This window comes from Condylura cristata, unplaced genomic scaffold (assembly GCF_000260355.1).
Source record: "Condylura cristata isolate star-nosed mole 26May11 unplaced genomic scaffold, ConCri1.0 scaffold00006, whole genome shotgun sequence".
In the NCBI taxonomy this organism is placed as follows: Eukaryota; Metazoa; Chordata; class Mammalia; order Eulipotyphla; family Talpidae; genus Condylura; species Condylura cristata.
Window position 1 is genome coordinate 24,248,592 of NW_004567107.1, and position 18,125 is coordinate 24,266,716.

Here is an 18,125-nt window from a genome sequence, read left to right on the forward strand (position 1 = left end):
CTCTGCTCCACACCACCTTCAAAACTCTGGTCCAATAGTGCAATTATAGGAAACCCAGAGACAGGAAAGGAAGGAGCAAAAAGCTTTTCCCTCTATGTTTTTTTTACCTTTTCACCAACTGAGCCATTAGGGCCTCTTGCTCCCTGGAGGAGAAAACAATTCAATTAGTATATGTATGTATGTGTGTGTATATGTATATATATATACATACATATATATTGCATTATATATGTGTGTGTGTGTGTATCATTAGGTATGATGAGAAGAAAATGCAGAATTATAGATGCTCTACGTTAAAATGGAACACTTCCTGTCTCTATTTTGCTGATGTCTCAAAGTTGAGTACATTATAGTCATTGTCAGTTTTCTAGAAAGTCATGCTAAAAGCTTAGGAAACCCATTTTTCGACTACTAGCTCATCGCCTATCTCTAGAGTAAAGGAAGCTGGAGAGTAACTAGGAAGTGGCTGAGGAGACAGAGTCAGAGGACTGAAGCAGTTTCCCGGCCCTTCCCTAACGGAAGCGCAGGGTTGCTTCCCCATTCAAACTTAAGGGCCTCAACTACTTGATGTGTATTCCACAGACTTCTAGAAGTTTGTGGAATGATGATGGATTCTCTTCTGGAAAACTCTAAGACTAAAAACTGGCCAGAGTGGCCCCTGGAGACAGAAGGCGAGTCCGGGCACTGCATTACAGGAGCTTGTTTCTAGGGACAGGGTTGGATGTGGATCCCACAAAAAGGTGTCAGCTGTAAGCGCTGAGAGAGGGCAGGAGCAATGGGGGTTGGTGGTCAGGAGGGTCAGCACAGGAGACCGCCCTCATCAGGGACAGTGTTGAGGCCTCAGCTGAGCACCCCCTGGGGGAACCTCAAAAGCACCTGCAAGGAAAGGATCCAGAAACCACCTGGCTACCCAGAAGACCCTACCACCTGCTTGTGAGCCTATGATGTACTTTCCATCTCAGACTGTGTCTATCCCCTAGTCCTGCTCTCCCTGGGCTGGAATCTCCCTCCTAAATCAAATTCATGGAAATGACACAGTAGAGAGTTCCAAGAGAGTCGAGCTCAAAAAGATGGTGAGTCACCTTGAGACTCAAACAGTGAGGAGGAACAAAGGGAAAACATGGGAAGCTGAGGTCTGAGGTTTCAACAGCAGGAGAAAAATAGTGGCAAAGTGGTGGTGGAGGACAGGAGTGGGGATGAAGGGGTCTGACAGGAGAAAGACTGACATTTGGGAGGTAGCCATTGAGTCCTGCCATCTCAAGTGAGGGGTTCACTTCCTGTGCCCCTCTCCTATGGCAAGAAAAGCTAGAGCTGTCTATGGGAGCAAAGAGATAGGGTTGGGCTCCAGGTGGCTAGGAAGCCCCGGGAGGTCCGGGGTATCCCAAACGCCTAAGCCCAAGGGTCAGGGTGCCCCACTTAATGGCATGTGCTGCTGTTCCTCCCACTCCCTTCCTGGGGTCTGCTCGTCTCGCAAGTAGCACTGCCCCTGCCTACCAGTCTTGACTAAGAGGGATTCTAATATCAAAAACAAAGGCCCAAGTAAGAACCACCAGATGTAGCTGAGGAAATGTTAGCAGAGAGAGGCTGTAAGTGGGATGTCTGCCCAAGGAAGCAAATTAAGAACAGGATCCAACAGGGACTTTGAGTGTGCAATGCACGTTCTCAGGAAGAAAGGGAGGATGCTGTCGTCACGAAGCAACGACACACTATTGGGAAATAAGAACAGCAGTCTAGAAAGGAATGAACTAGAGAGCTTAGAAATGAAAACATCCAACTGCTGAAAGGAAGAGGTCTTTGCTTCCATAGACCTGTGACGGTGTCCAAAAGGATGCACCGAAGAGAGCATTACAGGAAGAACCAGGCACAGAACTCTGGAAAGCAACACAGAGAGAAAGACCTAGGAAGAATGACAGAAAAGTTACAAATACAGGGGAGAGAACCAGAAGCCCGCCATCTGTGGAGTGGGGAGGGGGAGAATAAGGAGAACAGGAAGAAAGCAGCCATCAAAGAAGTAACAGCAGAAATTTTCTGACAAATCTGAGTTGCTAGAGTAAAAGACTCTCCTCTCCCCCCACCCCACCCAAGGCCCTTGGAGCCCTGAGCAGGGGGACTCTACAAAGAATCCACATCTAGCTGTGATAGAGGGGGATTTCAAAACACCAAGACTAAGCACCCTCAAACGACCAAGGGCAAGTCACTTTGACCCTAGGAGTCCATATTTGGCAAATGAGAGTATCTCAAGGACATTTTTAAAGATTCAAGGTCTCAGACGATGGGCCCTGCCCAGGCCCTCTCTGAAAATACAAAGGGAATACACTTCACTAATTAGACAAAACCTAGAGACATGAAGCCATGAAACATGTATTCATATGTCACTTTCATAACTAAACACTAATTTAAAAAGTGTCAGGCTGCAGTTCCTCCGCCTAACAGCCAGGAGGCACCATGCCCAGGCTCTGCAGAGACCCGCATGGGAAGTCAGCAGGCTAAGAAGTTGTGCAGGTATTGTCAGTGTGGACCCTGTGGGGCCAGAGCCAGAGCTCCCGGGAGGGGTGAGAGAGAGACTTTTGAGACTAAAGAATAACATGCATGATTAAGACTGTGAAAGAAGGGATAAACAGGTACTGCTGCTAGTTCCAGGCACCCACGAAAGTCTTGTCCAGATGGAGAGTTCTGAAGCGCAAAGGACGGAAAAATGTTTTTTGGAGGTCCATCCCTGGCAAACTCTTCAACATCCTTTCCAGAAGCATTCTGTGGCTGGGAAATCAGGTTACTCCTTGCTTATTCCTTCATGAACTAGAGTTCTCAGCCTTAGTTGCTCACTTTAATTTGGGGGGTAATCAATTAAGCAGTATTTCTATCATAGAACTCAAAGTAGAATAATCAAATTCCCAATTTGATGATTTTGATGACAATTCCACATTTGATGGTGATCACGTACAATGCTTTTTTCCAACCAAGTAAACTGGACCTTATTCTTTGCAGGGGCGATGTCTACTTTAGACAGCTGTCTGGATTGCTCTACATGCCTGTGAGTGAGGCGAGAATGGTTTCTGGGCCTCTGGGAAAGCCTTTTCTACTAGCACCCATGGAACCTGGCAAGGCACCTCCAGGGCAGGAAGCAAATCTCTCCTCACCAGAAATGTTCATCTGGAGAACAAATATTGGGGGTGGGGGGGTCAGGATCAGCGATGTTGGGCTGTACCCCTGGGACTATTCATCCTCAGCATGTTTTTGTTATTTTACATCCAGACCATGCTCCCTGGTTTACCACTGTTTCCTAAGTAAATATCACACGGCCTCCAGCTCTCCAGATGCAATCTTCCAGATTTTTCTAGAATCTTGTTATAAAGACCAGAAAGCTTCATATACACACAGTGCAACGCATTAGGACTCACAGCACATTTCAGGGGGAGCAAAGTGATTTCTCACCAACAATTATCCCGGGGAAGCCAGCTGAATCTGGCAGCTGCCGAGGGCGCCTGCGCTGTGTCTGTGTGCAGATGTGAGCACGGGTATTTTTAGGTGCCAGACGAGCGTGGGAGGGGTGTGTGGGGGTGGGTGGGGGGAAGTTGCTAAAAAGAACAGGGAAGATGAGCGTAGGTCTGTGATGTTTCCTGCACAATTTAATTTCTTATGAAATAGTTGGTTCATGTAAGATGAGTTCTATAAAGCTTGACTACTGCTTTTTCTGAGAAATGAGCTTTCCATGAAAATTGAGTTACCGTTTCAACTAGAATAAACATATTTTTGGGCTAACAGAAACTGGAAATTCAATTCAGGGAGGATGCTGATGTCTAGGGAGTCTGTATTTTCCAAGACTTTTTCCGGGTGAGGTACACAGAAGGCCCCCCGCTTCCTATCGCAGATGGGAGGACCCCTCTTGCCTCTGGACCTCCGTCAAACTCACATATGCCTCATTAGGTGGAGTCACCTCATCTTTAGGGTTCATTCCTTTTGGATGTGACTGATCTCATCCACCAGTCTGGGAATGCTTGGAGGGGCAGGGACCCCACCCCACAGCACCAGTAAGGGGTTTGCAAACAAGAGACAGGACAGGCTTACAGATAGATGTAGCCAGGGAGGAACGTGGGAGACATGGGAATGGAGACACTATGGTAGCCAGAGGAGGTTTCATCCCTTCATCAATCATTAGCCCGTCAACAGAGTGGCCTGGCACAATGCAAACTGTGCAATAAAAAGTTGACAAAGCGGGGTGTTTTCTATGAAGGGGGGGTGCTTTCTGTCAGAGATTTGGGGCGCACTTCCCAGAGCATGTGTCTGAATTGGGCCTTGGAGAATGAGAACAGTGAAGAGACAGAGAGAACAGCAGGTGCACAGGACAGGAAGCTGCCGAGGAACAGCATGGCCAGGGTGTTCCAGCAGGACTGGCTGCAGGCCCAGAGGCTACGAGAGGGGGTGCTGGGAGAAAGCGCTAGAAGGCAGTTCCAGAAGGGCCCTACAGGTGCCACGTAGTTAGGGTGCTGTCCTGCAGCAGTGGGTGCCTGTGACAGTTCCTCGGTGGAAAGGGGCAGTGACTGACCATATAGGCCAGGAGGCTGGACAAGGGGTGGAGAGAATGGGGCACCAGTGAGGATCCTGAGGCTGCCATGCAGGGGAGGGTGAGCCACGTGGACGTCAGCCGAGCGGGTTTCAGCATGACCTGGATCACGGCAGGAAAGGGAGCTGGGGAGGGGTGAGGAAGACTGATGCTGAGTTCGGGTGACTGGGGGGATGGCGGCCCCTATGCCTGAGGCTGGGAGCAGGGAACATGCTGAGTTCAGGTGTGGGCCTAAGAGCCCTCTGATGGGAACCCCCAGGTGAGAGGGGATTAGAGAGGGCCATTCTCATAGGAGGCAAGGTCAGGCTTAGGGGACAGAGAGGCAGCGTGGGTGGGGGGCTCCCGTGTGCCGGACGCTCCCACCTCGCTCGTACCTTCTCCCCTTTCATCCCAGGAAGGCCAGAGGCTCCATCAGGTCCAGGTTGTCCCTCGGGGCCCTGGGGAACATCCAGAACAATCAGCCCAGATACTTCTGATAATAACCACACAAGCCCTTCCTGGAAAAGGAGGTCGGGGCTGGAAAGGACCCGCGGTGAGGTGGTGGGTCCAGGGCGTGGTGCCAGGTCCACACTGGAGTGCTGGAGCCGGCCATGCCCCTGTGGGAGAGGGTCCACTGCTCTCTGGGTGGCACCTTCTCCATGTGGGGGGCGGGGGAGGGGTTGGATTGGGTGGCCCCCGAGGGACTCTAGGCTCAGCAGGAGCTCTGCACGTCCAAGATCCTACACGAGTCTGCGCTTCTTTTACTGACCAAGATAAAGTGGCCAAACTGTGCGATGTTTTTCTTAGCTGCTTATCAGCCTCAGCAGCGACTCAGAGGAGGCCTGTGGGAGACGGACATCTAGCTGTTCTCCCCCCAGGGTGAGCTTGGGTACTGGCTCGGAAGTGCATATAGTGGCCTCTCTAGCTAGAGGGAGCACCAAAGCCCCCGAGAGGGCCCCCCCCCCACCCCCGACCTCAGAGGTTCAGGCAGCTCACCGGGGGCCCAGGTTTGCCGGTAGCTCCATCCTTTCCAGGAGATCCAGGAGGCCCCGTGAACACATCCGTTCCTGGTTTGCCTGGGATTCCAGGCACTCCAGGTGGGCCTGGGGGGCCGGGAGGACCCTAAAAAGCAGACATTCTGTTAGGCAACAGCAGAGAGGAGGTAAGTTATATGGAGCTCATCTGTTCGGCTCACTGTCGCCTTTCTTTACAGCCCTACAAATAGAAACTGCTGCTCCCACTCAGCAGATGGAGAACCGAGGCTCAGAGTGCTTGAGCGCTTTCTGAGGGCTCACATACATGGCAGGGATTTGAATCCAAGTCTTTCTGAGTCCATTCTATCATGTTTTCTCCCTAGATGTGGGCATACAATAAAAACCCAGTGGGGATTCTCAGAGGTACTCTGGCTAATTTCATTTTCTGACGGAGAGTTCAGTCAAACATGACCCGTGGTTTAAACACTTTTTGTTAAAAAATTCCTGAAACAAACTAGTCTCTGGCTGGAGTGACTGTTTCCACCAGCTTGCAAGCTCCTTCAGCTCCCTCTCCTCTCACCCAGTCAGTCCAGACCCTTCCACCTTCCCATGAGGACTGAGCGGAGGGGCAGTCACGGGAGCCTTCTAGGTGCGGATGGGCACAAGACTCGGAGGAGGAGCTGGAGATGAGGCTGGAGGGTCTGGGGATGGGGGCACCACTGCCGCTGGAGAGTGGGCGCCCAGCCCAGGGCCAGAGGGCCAAGGAAGCTGAAAGCTGGACACACAGGAGTGGGCTGCAGCAGGGCGGGAGGGTTTCAAGAAGGATCTGGAAGCTTCCTGTGAAGCGCCCAGGGAGCACGGGGATGGAGCCTAGCTGGAGAGGCGGTGGTCCTGAGCACTGGGCGTGAGCACACAGCCCACTGTGACAGGCTCCAGGGAAAGGAGGAAAGGGGCGAAATGGATATCAATTTAGGCTCAGACTCACAACAAACCAATCAAAGGAGAAAACGCCCAACACATACAAGAGTAGTCTCAAGGACTCAAGGACTCCCTGCAACGTCAACATGTATCCATGGTGGCAAATGTCATCAGGGATCCGGCCCTAGATGCCATCCTTGCCCCCAGACACCAGGCCCTTTCACCCTCCACACTCACCCTGAGCGGGTCCTTGCCAAGGTCCAGGTCACCGGAGCCAGAGCCGCCGTCCGAGCCCCAGCCCAGGCCGGAGCCCTCGGCCTCCACGTCTACCTGCAGAGAGGAAAAGTCCCACAAGCTGGTTTCAATGGCCACTCTCCAAGGACAGCTCAAACTGCCCCCAACAGTTTTCCCATGTGCTGAAGTCCTCTAACTTCTCCCAATTTTCTTCCTGCCTTTTCTTCTATTCCCCTACCGCTTCCCGCCTCCTCTGTGGCCTCACTGCCTGGCCCCAAGCATGCGACAAGCTTTCACATTTTCTGCTTCACCTCCTTTGCTGCCTTGCAAATCCCCACTCATCCATCACGACCAGGTCCATGGACACCTCCTCCATGAAGCCCTCCCCACTACTTTACAGGCAGAATTCAAGTCTCCCGCTTCCGTGTTCCCATGGGCTGCTGCTGATGTCTTCTTGATTTGACACCAGATGGCCTGACTTGAAGTCTAATTGTGTGTGTGTCTGTCATCCCCTCCAAACTAAGACTCCCCCAGAGTGGGCCTGATCCTGAGACCCCGTGGGTGCTCTGTGCCCACCAAGAAATCACTCAGAGCATGTGTGTTGGTGCCTTCAGATTCCTCTAAGGAACAAAAGGCAAGGCCAGAAACACCTTCTGGCGCTTCGTGCCTACAGACAGAGAGTAGTGCCCCAGAGAGGCTGCAGGAGGAGCTGGCTGGGGTTGGCGCTGGGCCCAGGAAGGTAGCCACGGTGTGAGCATGTCCGTGGGAGAGGGGAGATGGTGACACAAGGTGGGGAAGACCAATCGGGGCTGAAGGGTCGGGGAGGGGTCCTCACGCTGTCTCCTAACTTCTCTCTCCACAGTAAGATAGAGGGGTGCCATCCCAGAGGTGGGGAGCCATATGTGAGAAGCAAGTTTGGTTTGTGGTGACAAGGCCATTTTGGCCCATGGTTTGCTTGAGGGAGGTGTGAGCCACTGAGAGCACAGGGTATAAGTGGGACTCTGCCCCTGGGCTCGCTCAGGGCTCTCGTCCAGGCGGAAGTCCCGAGGCCTGCTTGGGAGGCCCGTGGGGCTGACAGCAAGGGCACCCGGTGGCTGCTTTACTGCCGCACAGGCGGAGGCCCTGCTCACTGCATGTTCGAGGAGTCAGTGGGAATCTCACCTTCGGTCCAGTGGGTCCAGTAGGTTCAGGGGGGACAGTAGATCCAACTGCACCCTAAAGAGAAGCAGTTGGTCAGTGGGATGTTGGACATTCCTGCCCCTGTCCCCTCTGTCCCCTCACCTCTCAGGGGAAACTGTCTTCTTTAAGATCAGGCTTACTTAGGAGTTAAGGAGGAGCGTTTTTTATGAGCCAGGACAAGGCCCACCCTGTCCCACTCAGGGCCTAGGGCCACTTTGACTCTGCACCACACGGATGAGGTGATGGACTGATGGACAGCGCTATGATCAGGGTTGTATCCCAGGGCCCTTGGTCCTAAGGTGCTCACCCCTACTCTGCTGCTGGGTAGCCTTGAGCAAATGCCTATCCCTCTCTGGGCCATCTGCAAAATAGTTCTATATACCTAATTTATTGAATATTTACTACATGCTAAGTAAAGTTTTCCACTTACAAGCTCTCCTAATCTTCACCATAACCCAAGAGATAGGTAGTGTGATCTTTATTTTGTACAAGAGTAAGCTGAGGGAGCTAAATAAATTTGTCCCAGATATTTGGCAGATAGGTTTGGATGTAGCCTCTCACTGGTTTGGATGGCTCTGATATTGAAAAAAATGATCCTAAAAGTATTCCAGAGAGGGTCCAGAATTGACCCAGGATGGGTACTTCCTGACTATCCTCACTATGCTTTTCTTTTTTTCTTTATGCATACAGAACTGGGGTACAGGCCAGAGGTGCAGGGGTGGCGAGAGGATTCACCAGAGACCGAGCGGGGAGCAGAACAAGCAGATCAACACTGCTGAGGGGAGCAGCGGGCGAGATAGGAGAGGTCTGCTGCGCCATGTGGATCACCTCCAGGGCCGGGGATCGAACTCATGCTGAAGTGGCTGATGCCAGCTTGCAGGGCTGTGTTCTAACCTGTTGCGCCACCAGAGAGGACCCATTGTGCTTTCAGCCATTGGTAAGGAATCATGGCATCTGGTCAGGATGTTCCAGATCCTGACATGGGCATTTGGGGTGGGAGTGGGACCTACTCATTACTTATGCACCAGGACAACACGCTGAGTCTTCGCTTTTTCCTTTTCTTTTCTCTCCCTACCTTAGAGCTTTTAAAAATGTCATGGTCACTCTCATAAAGCCCCATGATGGAAACATTAGGAAATGACAGTTCTAGTGCTTTGAGGCAACAACTGCTAATATTTAGGAATGGCCTTTCTTCCCATGGTTTTTACAGCTATCTATTTTTAAATAGTTAAGACCACACAGTCCACTCGAGGTTTTAATCAGCTTTTTTCACTTAACATTTCCCGATCCTTAAATACTTCTAGTAAGTATAGTTTTAATAACCATGTCTGCTGCATTATTTGGATGACTTTAATTCAATTACCCCACCATTGTCTGCTACTTGAACCATTTCCATTTTTTTCTTGTTATGGACAATACTGATATTAACAGCCATGTATATACAAAAGCCTTTTTGCACATCAGATGATCTCTTTTAAGGTCATTTGTTAGGATAGAAGATTCTGGGTCAACATGAAGCTCTATGGTTGTTAATACATGTCAACAAAGAAATTCCCCAAAGTAGTAAATCCACCAACACCCCCTTCCAGCATGGCCTCGCCAGGCTTCTCAGCACAGAAAGTACAGACACCCTATGGTGTCATTTGGAGCTTGCTGCTTCCACAAATCAGTGACAAAAAGAAGAAAGAAGCTAAGATGAGAGGAGACTGAAGAGAGAGCAGACAAAGGCAACATGGATGTTATTTGGATTCACATTTAAACTATATAGAAGGCGTTTTTATATCTAACACCTGTTAAGTAATATGAAGGAGCCATTGTTAATTTTGAAAGATGGCTAAAAATTATATGTCAGCCTAATAGCAACACACGCTGAAATATTTATGAGTTAAATGATAAGGCATTTGGGATTTGTTTTCCAATACTCCAGCCAAAAGTGCTGGAGACGGATGGAGGTGAGGATGTGCAACAGTGTGAATGTACTTAACATACAGAACTGTGCTCTCAAAAATGGGTCTCACTTCCTTTGCCGGTAAATTGGAGAGAACATTCACCTTGATCCAGACATGCAGATGCGAACCGAATCAAATCAACTGGGAATGCAGAGTGCTTTATAAGTATCAGCACTAATAGCTTGTTTCCTGCCCTTGACCATGAATTCCCTGGGCATCACACACACACACACACACACACACACACACACACTTCACCCTTGCTGCCTCTGTTCCCTCACATCCCTGCCAAGTCTTCCAAGCTTCTCCACCTCCAGGATGGGACTCTCCTGACATCTGAGAAGGGCCTTTGCATCTCTGTGCCACTCTGGCTGATTGAAATGTCTCATTTCAGTGAAAGAACTAGGTGACAAGAAGGCGGGAAGGTATGTACCCCAGATTTTTACCTCGGGCACTGCAGCTTCCTCGTGTGTTCCCAGGTTACAGGGTCTCCAAATGCCTCAATCTGGCACTTGGCAAACCAAAAGGAACACCCATGTCTTCACACCTCTGATCCACCTACCGTAGAGACTGTAGGTATGGGAAGTGGGGGGCCCTCCGGGGGAACACCGCCCAACTCTTCTGCCCCAGCACTGTTAAGGGGCTCCCCTGTCATGGTGGCTGTGAAGTCTTCATCACCAGGACCCTGAAAGCCGAACCAACACAAGGAATCACGTCACCTCCGCTGCAGTTTTGGTCTCTGCTGCAGCGTGGGCACATTTTCAACACATTCAGAGCAGACTCTGAGAACCCCTTCTGAAGGACCCTCTCCTGCGAGGGCCTCCCCAGAGTAAGAGCACTCACAGCACCCCAGGAGCTAGCCCCCAACTCGTCTCTCATCTCATCATCCCAGCTCAGAAAATTCTTGGACCAAGACAGGAAGTAGCAGGTGGGGCCAAGAACTGGATGCTCCCACGCCAAAGTTGGGGTCCCTCCCATTGTCGCCTTCTGCCCGCCCACGCGCTCAATAGGTTCAACAGGTAGGTGCCTCTGCGCAGTCGGGATGGGCCTCTGTCTCGCTCCTGCTGTGTGCCAGAGACCACGCGAGACACTTACGGAGGTGGCTGCTTGCTCAGGGGCCAGGCCAGTTGTGGGGACCCTGCTGACCCCCTCTTCCAAAGTGCTGAGCGGCACGCCTGTTGCAGCTGCTGCTGTTGTCAAACTTTCTTCACTGTTTGGACCCTGAAACAAAACTGGTGTGAGGGATCATGACCCCATGTCCACACTGCTGTGTGGTGGGTGTGTGACCACAGGGAGGAAGCTACAGGGCCGCTTGTCACTGTGACCGCCAGAGTGCCCAGCAGACCCAAGCTCTGCCCATAGACTCCTGGGTTCAGGGTTAGGGTGCCGTCTCACATCCACCCTTGAGCTCTGCTGGGGTCGTTGGCTTCTCCTTCCTCCCCCGAAGCCTGCAGGGGCTCCTATACTCTGGCCCAGGCCTGAGAAAACTTGACCAGGATGGGAGGATTTGGTTAGAGAGGGGGGCCCTTCTCCCCATTCAGGCTCCTCTGTTGGGGTTTGCTGACAGAGTGATCCTCTGAGAAGGCCCGAGTCTGCTCCCAGCTGTGACCTCAAACCTCTAACACCTTATGTCCTTCCTTACCAGCGAGACGCCCCCCTCAGGGATCTGGATGGACGTTGAGAGGGTTGGTTCCCCGCTGGGTACACTGTGGGCCTCTACATTCCGGCTAGTGCTAAGGGGCACCTCGGCCTCCCCTGAGGCTGAACCTTCTTCAGTATCTGGACCCTGAACAGGAAGACATCAGGATGGACGCCATTAGAGAGACACCGCACTGGCGCTGGAGGGAGAAGAGGTATCCTGTCCCTCTCTCCCTCCCATCACCCTACACCCCTGCTTGGACGAGGCCTGTGGCCAGGACACAGAAACCTGGACCTCACACCCCACCCACACAGGGGCCGCTCCTGCAGTATCCTGCTGTCTGGTTGATCCCAGCCTCCCTCCAACCTCCATGAAGGGGTGCTGGCCCCTCGGCCAGCTATTGGTACTAGGACCAAACCCAGGTGCTGGGCACCCACAGCTTTCATTGAAGGGGTGGTGGGGCTCATAGCACTGGCTCCTCTCAGTCTCCAGGTCCGTGTCCTCTGCTTCCACCCCTCCTCCAGCCTAAAACTGCCCCCAGGGTCCCCAACAGTCACATGGACAAAACTTCAGGCCTTTACTCACAGGGACTCTTGGGGGATCGGCCCAAGAGTCACGGGACACCCAGAGGCTTTTCTCCAGCCTCTCACTCAGGAGTCAGAAATCCCTCTGACCTGTCGTTTCCTGCTAAAGAACTTCCAGCGACTCCCAATTTTTGCTGAACAACTCAGGCTCCTCTCAGCATCCAGGTCTCGGAGGCTGTCCAGCCTGTCTCCCCACGCTCTGGCTGGCGCACACCTGACCCCGAGCTATACGGCCCTCCGCTAGGTCATTCCTGCCCACAGCGATGCCTCCAGCCAGCTGCTCCTGCTGCCCCCCCCCACCCCCGTGGGGCACCCTCACTCCCAGCTGCTAGGTCATTTCTAAGAACCCCCCCTTGGCTCACCTGCAGGTCTCTTGTGTCCCCTAAGTCTGGGTTCTGCCCAGGGCTCCTGTGCTTCTCCTACTATACAGTATACAGTTTACTGCTCTGTCACAGGAACAGGGTATCCTGCTCACCAAGGCCAAGGGGAACAGCACAATGCTCCCCAAACACCCATTTAATGAAGGCCTTAGCCTCCCAACTGGCGCCCCTTGGCCCCACGAGGCAGTCGCTGCATTTTGCAGACAGGCTCGGAAGCTGTGACTGCTCCCACATGGATGCCCTTCATCCAGGACAGGACAAACATGCCGCTACTTACAAGAGTGATCTCTTCCCTGGGGTCCTGGGAGGACCAGGCCAGAGTCGGGTCCCCAGTGGGTGCTCTTGTGGCCTCCACTTCCCATGCAGTGCTGACGGGCACCTCGTCCTCATCTGCCGCTGCTGTTGCTGCCAAAGATGTCTGAATATGTGGACCCTGTAAGCAAAGGGTTGTGTGGGACCAGGGCACTGAGCCCACCGCCCCAATCAGCCTGCCTGTGTCTGCAGAGGCCACTCACCCGGCCCCCAGCACTTCTGTAGTGTCTTTCCTTCAAAGCACTTTCCCATCTATGATGTCACTCTACCCCACAACAGTCCAGCGTCAGAGATTCCCTGGGACAGGAGAGGCAGCAGGCACCCCTCTCTCCTATCTGATCCCAAGCAGCTGTCTGCACATGGCCAGGGACCCCTCCTGATCCACTCCAGCTCCAGAATGTCTCTCCAGACTAGTCTGTCCTCTGGTGCCATCCAGAAGCCGTAACAAGCCCGATGCCTTTGCCCAGGTAGGTGTGCAGCCAGCAGCCCTTCTCCAGGCTGGACACCCTGCTTCCTCTTTCCTTCACAGGAGAGGCACAGGTAGACTCTCAAGGTTCCACAGCAAATGCTGCTGAACAGCGACAGAGCTGCTTCGGCTGTAGCTGTCTTCAAACTGCATTGTTGCCAGTTTCACAAAAAGTTTTGCTTTAACTACTTACAATAGGTAAATCCTGGAAATAACCTTAATGCCCAAACTAGATGGTTGGATCAAGAAGATGGGGTATATATAATGGAATATTACTCAGCAATCAAAAAGGATAAACTCATGCCATTTGCAGCAACATGGATGGAGCTGGAAGAGATCATGCTCAGTGAAATATGTCAAAAGGAAAAAAGAAAAATATCGAGTAGTTTCAGTTATAGGAAGAATTGAAGAGAACCAAATAAGACATAAGGGAAAAAGAAGTGTATTGTTTTTACAATACACAGCACAACACAACAAAAATAAACACACAATTATAAAAAAAGACCCTACACGGAAGGAGGACAGAGAGGATGGAAGGAGGGAGAAATGTGGGAGACGATGGTGATGACAGGTGGGGGAGGGGGAAGTCAACGTTGTTGTAAAATGAACAATAATGTAAATAGATGTACAAATTTAAAAAGTGTTTTGCTTTAGCTTTTTGTGTTTTTCGTTTTTCCTGGCAAAAACTTATTTACTTATTTATTTTGGATACCAAAAACAGTAACAGTAAGCTGATCAAAGTTAGATGGACTTCCTTTCTGCAGGGCATGGCGGAAGCTCTAATCATATAGAATGAGGCATTCCCCAGACCTATTAGAACCACAGAAGCAATCCTTTGTGTAACACATTAGGTCCTCGAGAAACAGTCTCCCCAAACAGAAGTGATGATCACAGGATTTTAAAAATGAGATTCTCAGACTCCACTTCAGCTGAAGACTCAAAGGACTAGCACAATGCTACTGGGAACAGGTCACCTCCTTATTCTAAGAGAAGCTGCCACACCATGCATGTAGGACTGGCCAGGAAACAGTGGAAGGAAATCAGCTCCACCTACTTTTTCTGCCTTGGGCTGTGCAGAAAAAGCTGAGGGATTTATCTGGGGACAGAGACTAGAGTAAGAATTCCCCAGGGAGAGAGAGTGTTCAGGGGCTGTGACTTTCTCCTTCCCTCCCTCCACTACAAAGCCTTAGGTGAGCAGCTATGTAGTCTTTGGGATTTAGGAAACAATGGGGCTGAAGACTGATTCCCTCCAGGAGAGCTGGGAAGGCAAAAGTAGGCAGCCTTCTAGATCCAAAGGGACAGGAGGCCCGAGGAAGGGAGGAAAGGCCAGAGGGAGGGGGAGAAGGAGAGAGCCACTTTGCTTTACAGTTATCCTCTGCAGAGACAAAAAGGAGCCGGCTAAAGCAGCTTGACAAGGAGTCTACCCAAAGGGCCTTTACACCATTCACAGGAAGGGCCACCCTCATGGGGGAAGGGGGAAGGGGGTTTGTAGGGGAGGGCTGGAAGTTCAGGCAGAAGTTAAAAGGCCAATAATGGAATTTTAGTCTCAGATGCCCTGCAGGAGGACGTTCAAGAAACTACCAAATTCTTCCCCGCCCCCCCAACAAAGCTTTCAGCAATCAGGCATCTTCGACATTAAAGCCCCGATGGCAATTTGACCAGCCACATTAAACAGCATCCTATCCCTAAGTGGCCCTTCTCAGCAGAGGTCAAAGTAGCTTAGACAGGGAGGAAAGGGAGGGCAGAGAAGGGGTAAGAAAATAGAGAGAACCCCAGACCATGCTTCTTCCCCTTCCTGGCTGGGTCCTGCCTGCAGCAGGCCCGGGTTCAGGAGAGAGTTGTATTTGTATTTTTACCGCATTTTTAATATGATGCTGGACTTATAAAGTATCTATGAAAATAAATGGCTACCATTCATGACTAGGAGAGCCATGAAGTGTCTCAGTTTTTCTCCCAGGAGTGGAGGTGAAAAAGCTGACACTGGAGGGGTGGTGGTGAAGGAGATAACAACACAGCAGGGTTTGCAGCAAATTAGTGGTGACAAAAATGTATCTGTTTGAATTTGACAGCCTGTGTAGCCTGCACTGAACAACCTGGTTGGTAGCCAGTTACCAAACATACAGGCGACATTCCTGTGGTTAATCTGATTCTGCCTAAAAAAAGCCCAAGGGCGAAAAAGATGTGCACCCCACACTTGAGCTTGAGACGCCAGAGTGAGGCTAGGCCCTCATTACCAGAAGGGGGTGAAGGCCAACTGTCCTAGTGCAGCCTGGGGGGCAGGGGTGGGGAACCCTGGGACTCCTGCCTCCCCTGTAGGAGGAGGAGGGGGACCCCACACCACAGTCAGCTAACGGCCTCCTGTGCCCCACGCAAGTCACCATGTGAGTCTGAACTAAGCCCGCAAGGTCAGTACTGACTGACCAAATGGCTTTTACCATTCACTCACCTCTTCAGTGACATGGATGAAGGTTCCATCCCCCGAGCCGAGGTCTGTCATGGCAGTAGTGTGAGCCCCCTCTAGCGTGTCATTCAGGATTTCGCCTGACCCTACAGGAAGCATGCGTGATGTCACTAGAGCTGCATTTTCAGTCTAGAAACAGGATGAAGTCTACCTACTGACTTGAAAATGATGACCATTCCACAGATTTAAGAGAAAACAACAAGCTGCTGGAAAATAAACACCCAACGGTGGCATTTAAGGCTGTTTCCATCAAAGACTCTGGAACCAAGCATGGGCTGGAACCCTGCTCTGTCACTTACTAACGTGACCTGTGGCAAGTTACTCGACCTGGGCCTTAGGGTCCTCATCCATAAGCAGGGAATAATACTCCCTCTCTCCTAGGGCAATTTTGAGAATCAAGTTAGTTTGTGCAGAAAAAGCACTGGGCATGGCCTCTGGCATCACAGGAAGCAGTGGGTAGATGTTCACTGTCAGTGTGGTTTCTATTTGTAAAAGAGGGAAATGGACACATGAGTACACATGTCTTACCATGATCACACACAAACACACATCTGTCTAACATGTTTGTGTTAGACGGCAATTCTCACATAACCTATACGACACATCTGTGTGAATATGTGTATCCAGATGCTTAGCTGGACCACAATGCCTGACATTTTCTTCCCCTAGAAGCAAGAAGAGAGCAGTGACTATCTTTTTGGTTTCTTCCCTCCAAATTGATTGTACTGTTAACCCCCACACAGATTTCTTTTTCAGTAAAAAAAAAAAAAAGGCCCTCCCTGGTGGCACAGCGGGTTAAAGCACAGCACTGAGAAGCTACAGCCACTTCCGTAGAGTTCTATTCCCGCCTGCCCCGGAGGTGACCACATGGCTGGCAGACCTCTCCTGACCCGCCCGCTGCTCCCCTCAGCAGTGTACTTCGTATATCTGCCTGTCCTGCCCCCCACTCTGTCTCTGGTGAAGCCTCTCATTATCCCTGAGCTTCTGGCCTGTACCCCAGTTCTGTATGCACAAATAAATAAATCTTTAAAAAAAAAAATAGAGTCCTAAAGAAAAAGAAGTTGTAGCAACAGGAAGGGAGGCCTGTTGTGGCTGGGGCATGCCCATCTGTGCTACCTATAAGCACCTTTCCATACCTCACAGCTGGCAGGCTCCGGACAAGAGTGTTGTCACTCTTTCCATTATCATGTGTGTTCTGCTCTGATCCCCATAACGGCACACTATTATCATTAACCCCTTTTGCAGAGGAGTGGGGCCTGCAGAGAACAAGTGGTTGGGAGGGTCCTAAAGTCCGGTCAGCCTGTTCCTGTGCCAAGTCCTTTCCACGGACGCTTTGCTTACACGTGTCCCAGGGTAAGGTGAGCGCCGGAGGGCAGTGTAGGTTATTTCCAGGATCCAGCCCTCATGCACATCCTGAATGCAGAGTGCCTGCGTGTTAGCTCTGCACTCTCACCTCTTTCCGCTCTGACCACCAGGGGGCACTGTGCAAGCAGCTGGAGGGCCTCTGCGTCCTCAACCCTTGGAGGATGGGATTGGGGGTGTCCTGCTTCCAGGGCCTAGATGACGTCAGGGAAGCTGGGACTACAACTGCGAGGGGGCTTTCCCTAGCCAGGGAATGGGGCTCAGGGTTCAGGACTTTCTCCTCCCTTTCTAGGGTGTCTACTCAACAAACAGTAAGGCAACATTTCAGTCAGCTCTGTTATTTCTGCATGACCTTCTGTCTCCTAGATAAGGAGTTTGGCTGGGACTGAGTTTTGCTTGCCAGGGACCCACCAAGCAGTGCAGGGATCTGGGACCCACTCTCCACTTGGCTCCCTCCTCCTTTGCACTCAACACTCAGTGGAGGGGAGTCCTCCCTCAGCCCCAAAGCCTTTGCCCTGCGGCCTCTGCTGGCTTCTCGGCCCTCCTCGGAGAACCTAATTTCACCCAGGAGAACAGCTTTCACAATTCATAAAACCACTGCCACATCCCAGCCCATTCAATCCTCTCATCCACCCGGGGGGGCAGGGATTGTGAAGCTTCCCAGCGGATAGCCAAGGAATCTAGAGCTCGGACATGTTAAGCAACTGACCCCAGGCTCACAGCAAATAGACAGCTGTGCAGGGGCTCCCATCCAAACTGTCTGCGCTGCCTCCAGACTCCCACAGCGATTCCCTGAGCCTTCCTAGGGCTAAGACTTTGTTAAATCGGACAATTTTTTGGTATTCAGTCCTTTGCCCCACAGGCTCCCTAAGCTGAGTAGTTAAAGGCACAGTGTAGAGATGGCAGAAGTAAAAAGCAGGATGCAATACATGATTATAGAGGACTTGCAAAATACAAAAAAGAAAGAAAAAAAAAACACCCACAGTATTTTGTTTCATATGGCTCTAACACACACACACTGCCCTACATAGCCGCCTAGAAATAGATACAAAGAACATACTCAAAATCCAGGCCATAGCAAACAGGGTTAAGATCTGCTTTTTTGTGGAGGTCAAGCACCAGGAGCA

General features: G+C 51.2%; 1 protein-coding gene across 1 annotated transcript in view; it reads right to left on the reverse strand.

The window, feature by feature from the left end:
* COL15A1 (collagen, type XV, alpha 1) overlaps positions 1-18,125 on the reverse strand; it is a 91,955-nt gene that overhangs the window by 31,667 nt on the left and 42,163 nt on the right. The window contains exons 7-16 of the mRNA XM_012721594.1: positions 15,622-15,722; positions 12,675-12,830; positions 11,437-11,580; positions 10,890-11,015; positions 10,357-10,479; positions 7,828-7,881; positions 6,670-6,762; positions 5,537-5,662; positions 4,936-4,998; positions 108-143 (exon numbers count right to left, since the gene is read on the reverse strand). Coding sequence (XP_012577048.1) covers positions 108-143; positions 4,936-4,998; positions 5,537-5,662; positions 6,670-6,762; positions 7,828-7,881; positions 10,357-10,479; positions 10,890-11,015; positions 11,437-11,580; positions 12,675-12,830; positions 15,622-15,722 — 1,022 coding nt within the window. The remainder of the gene's footprint in view (positions 1-107; positions 144-4,935; positions 4,999-5,536; positions 5,663-6,669; positions 6,763-7,827; positions 7,882-10,356; positions 10,480-10,889; positions 11,016-11,436; positions 11,581-12,674; positions 12,831-15,621; positions 15,723-18,125) is intronic.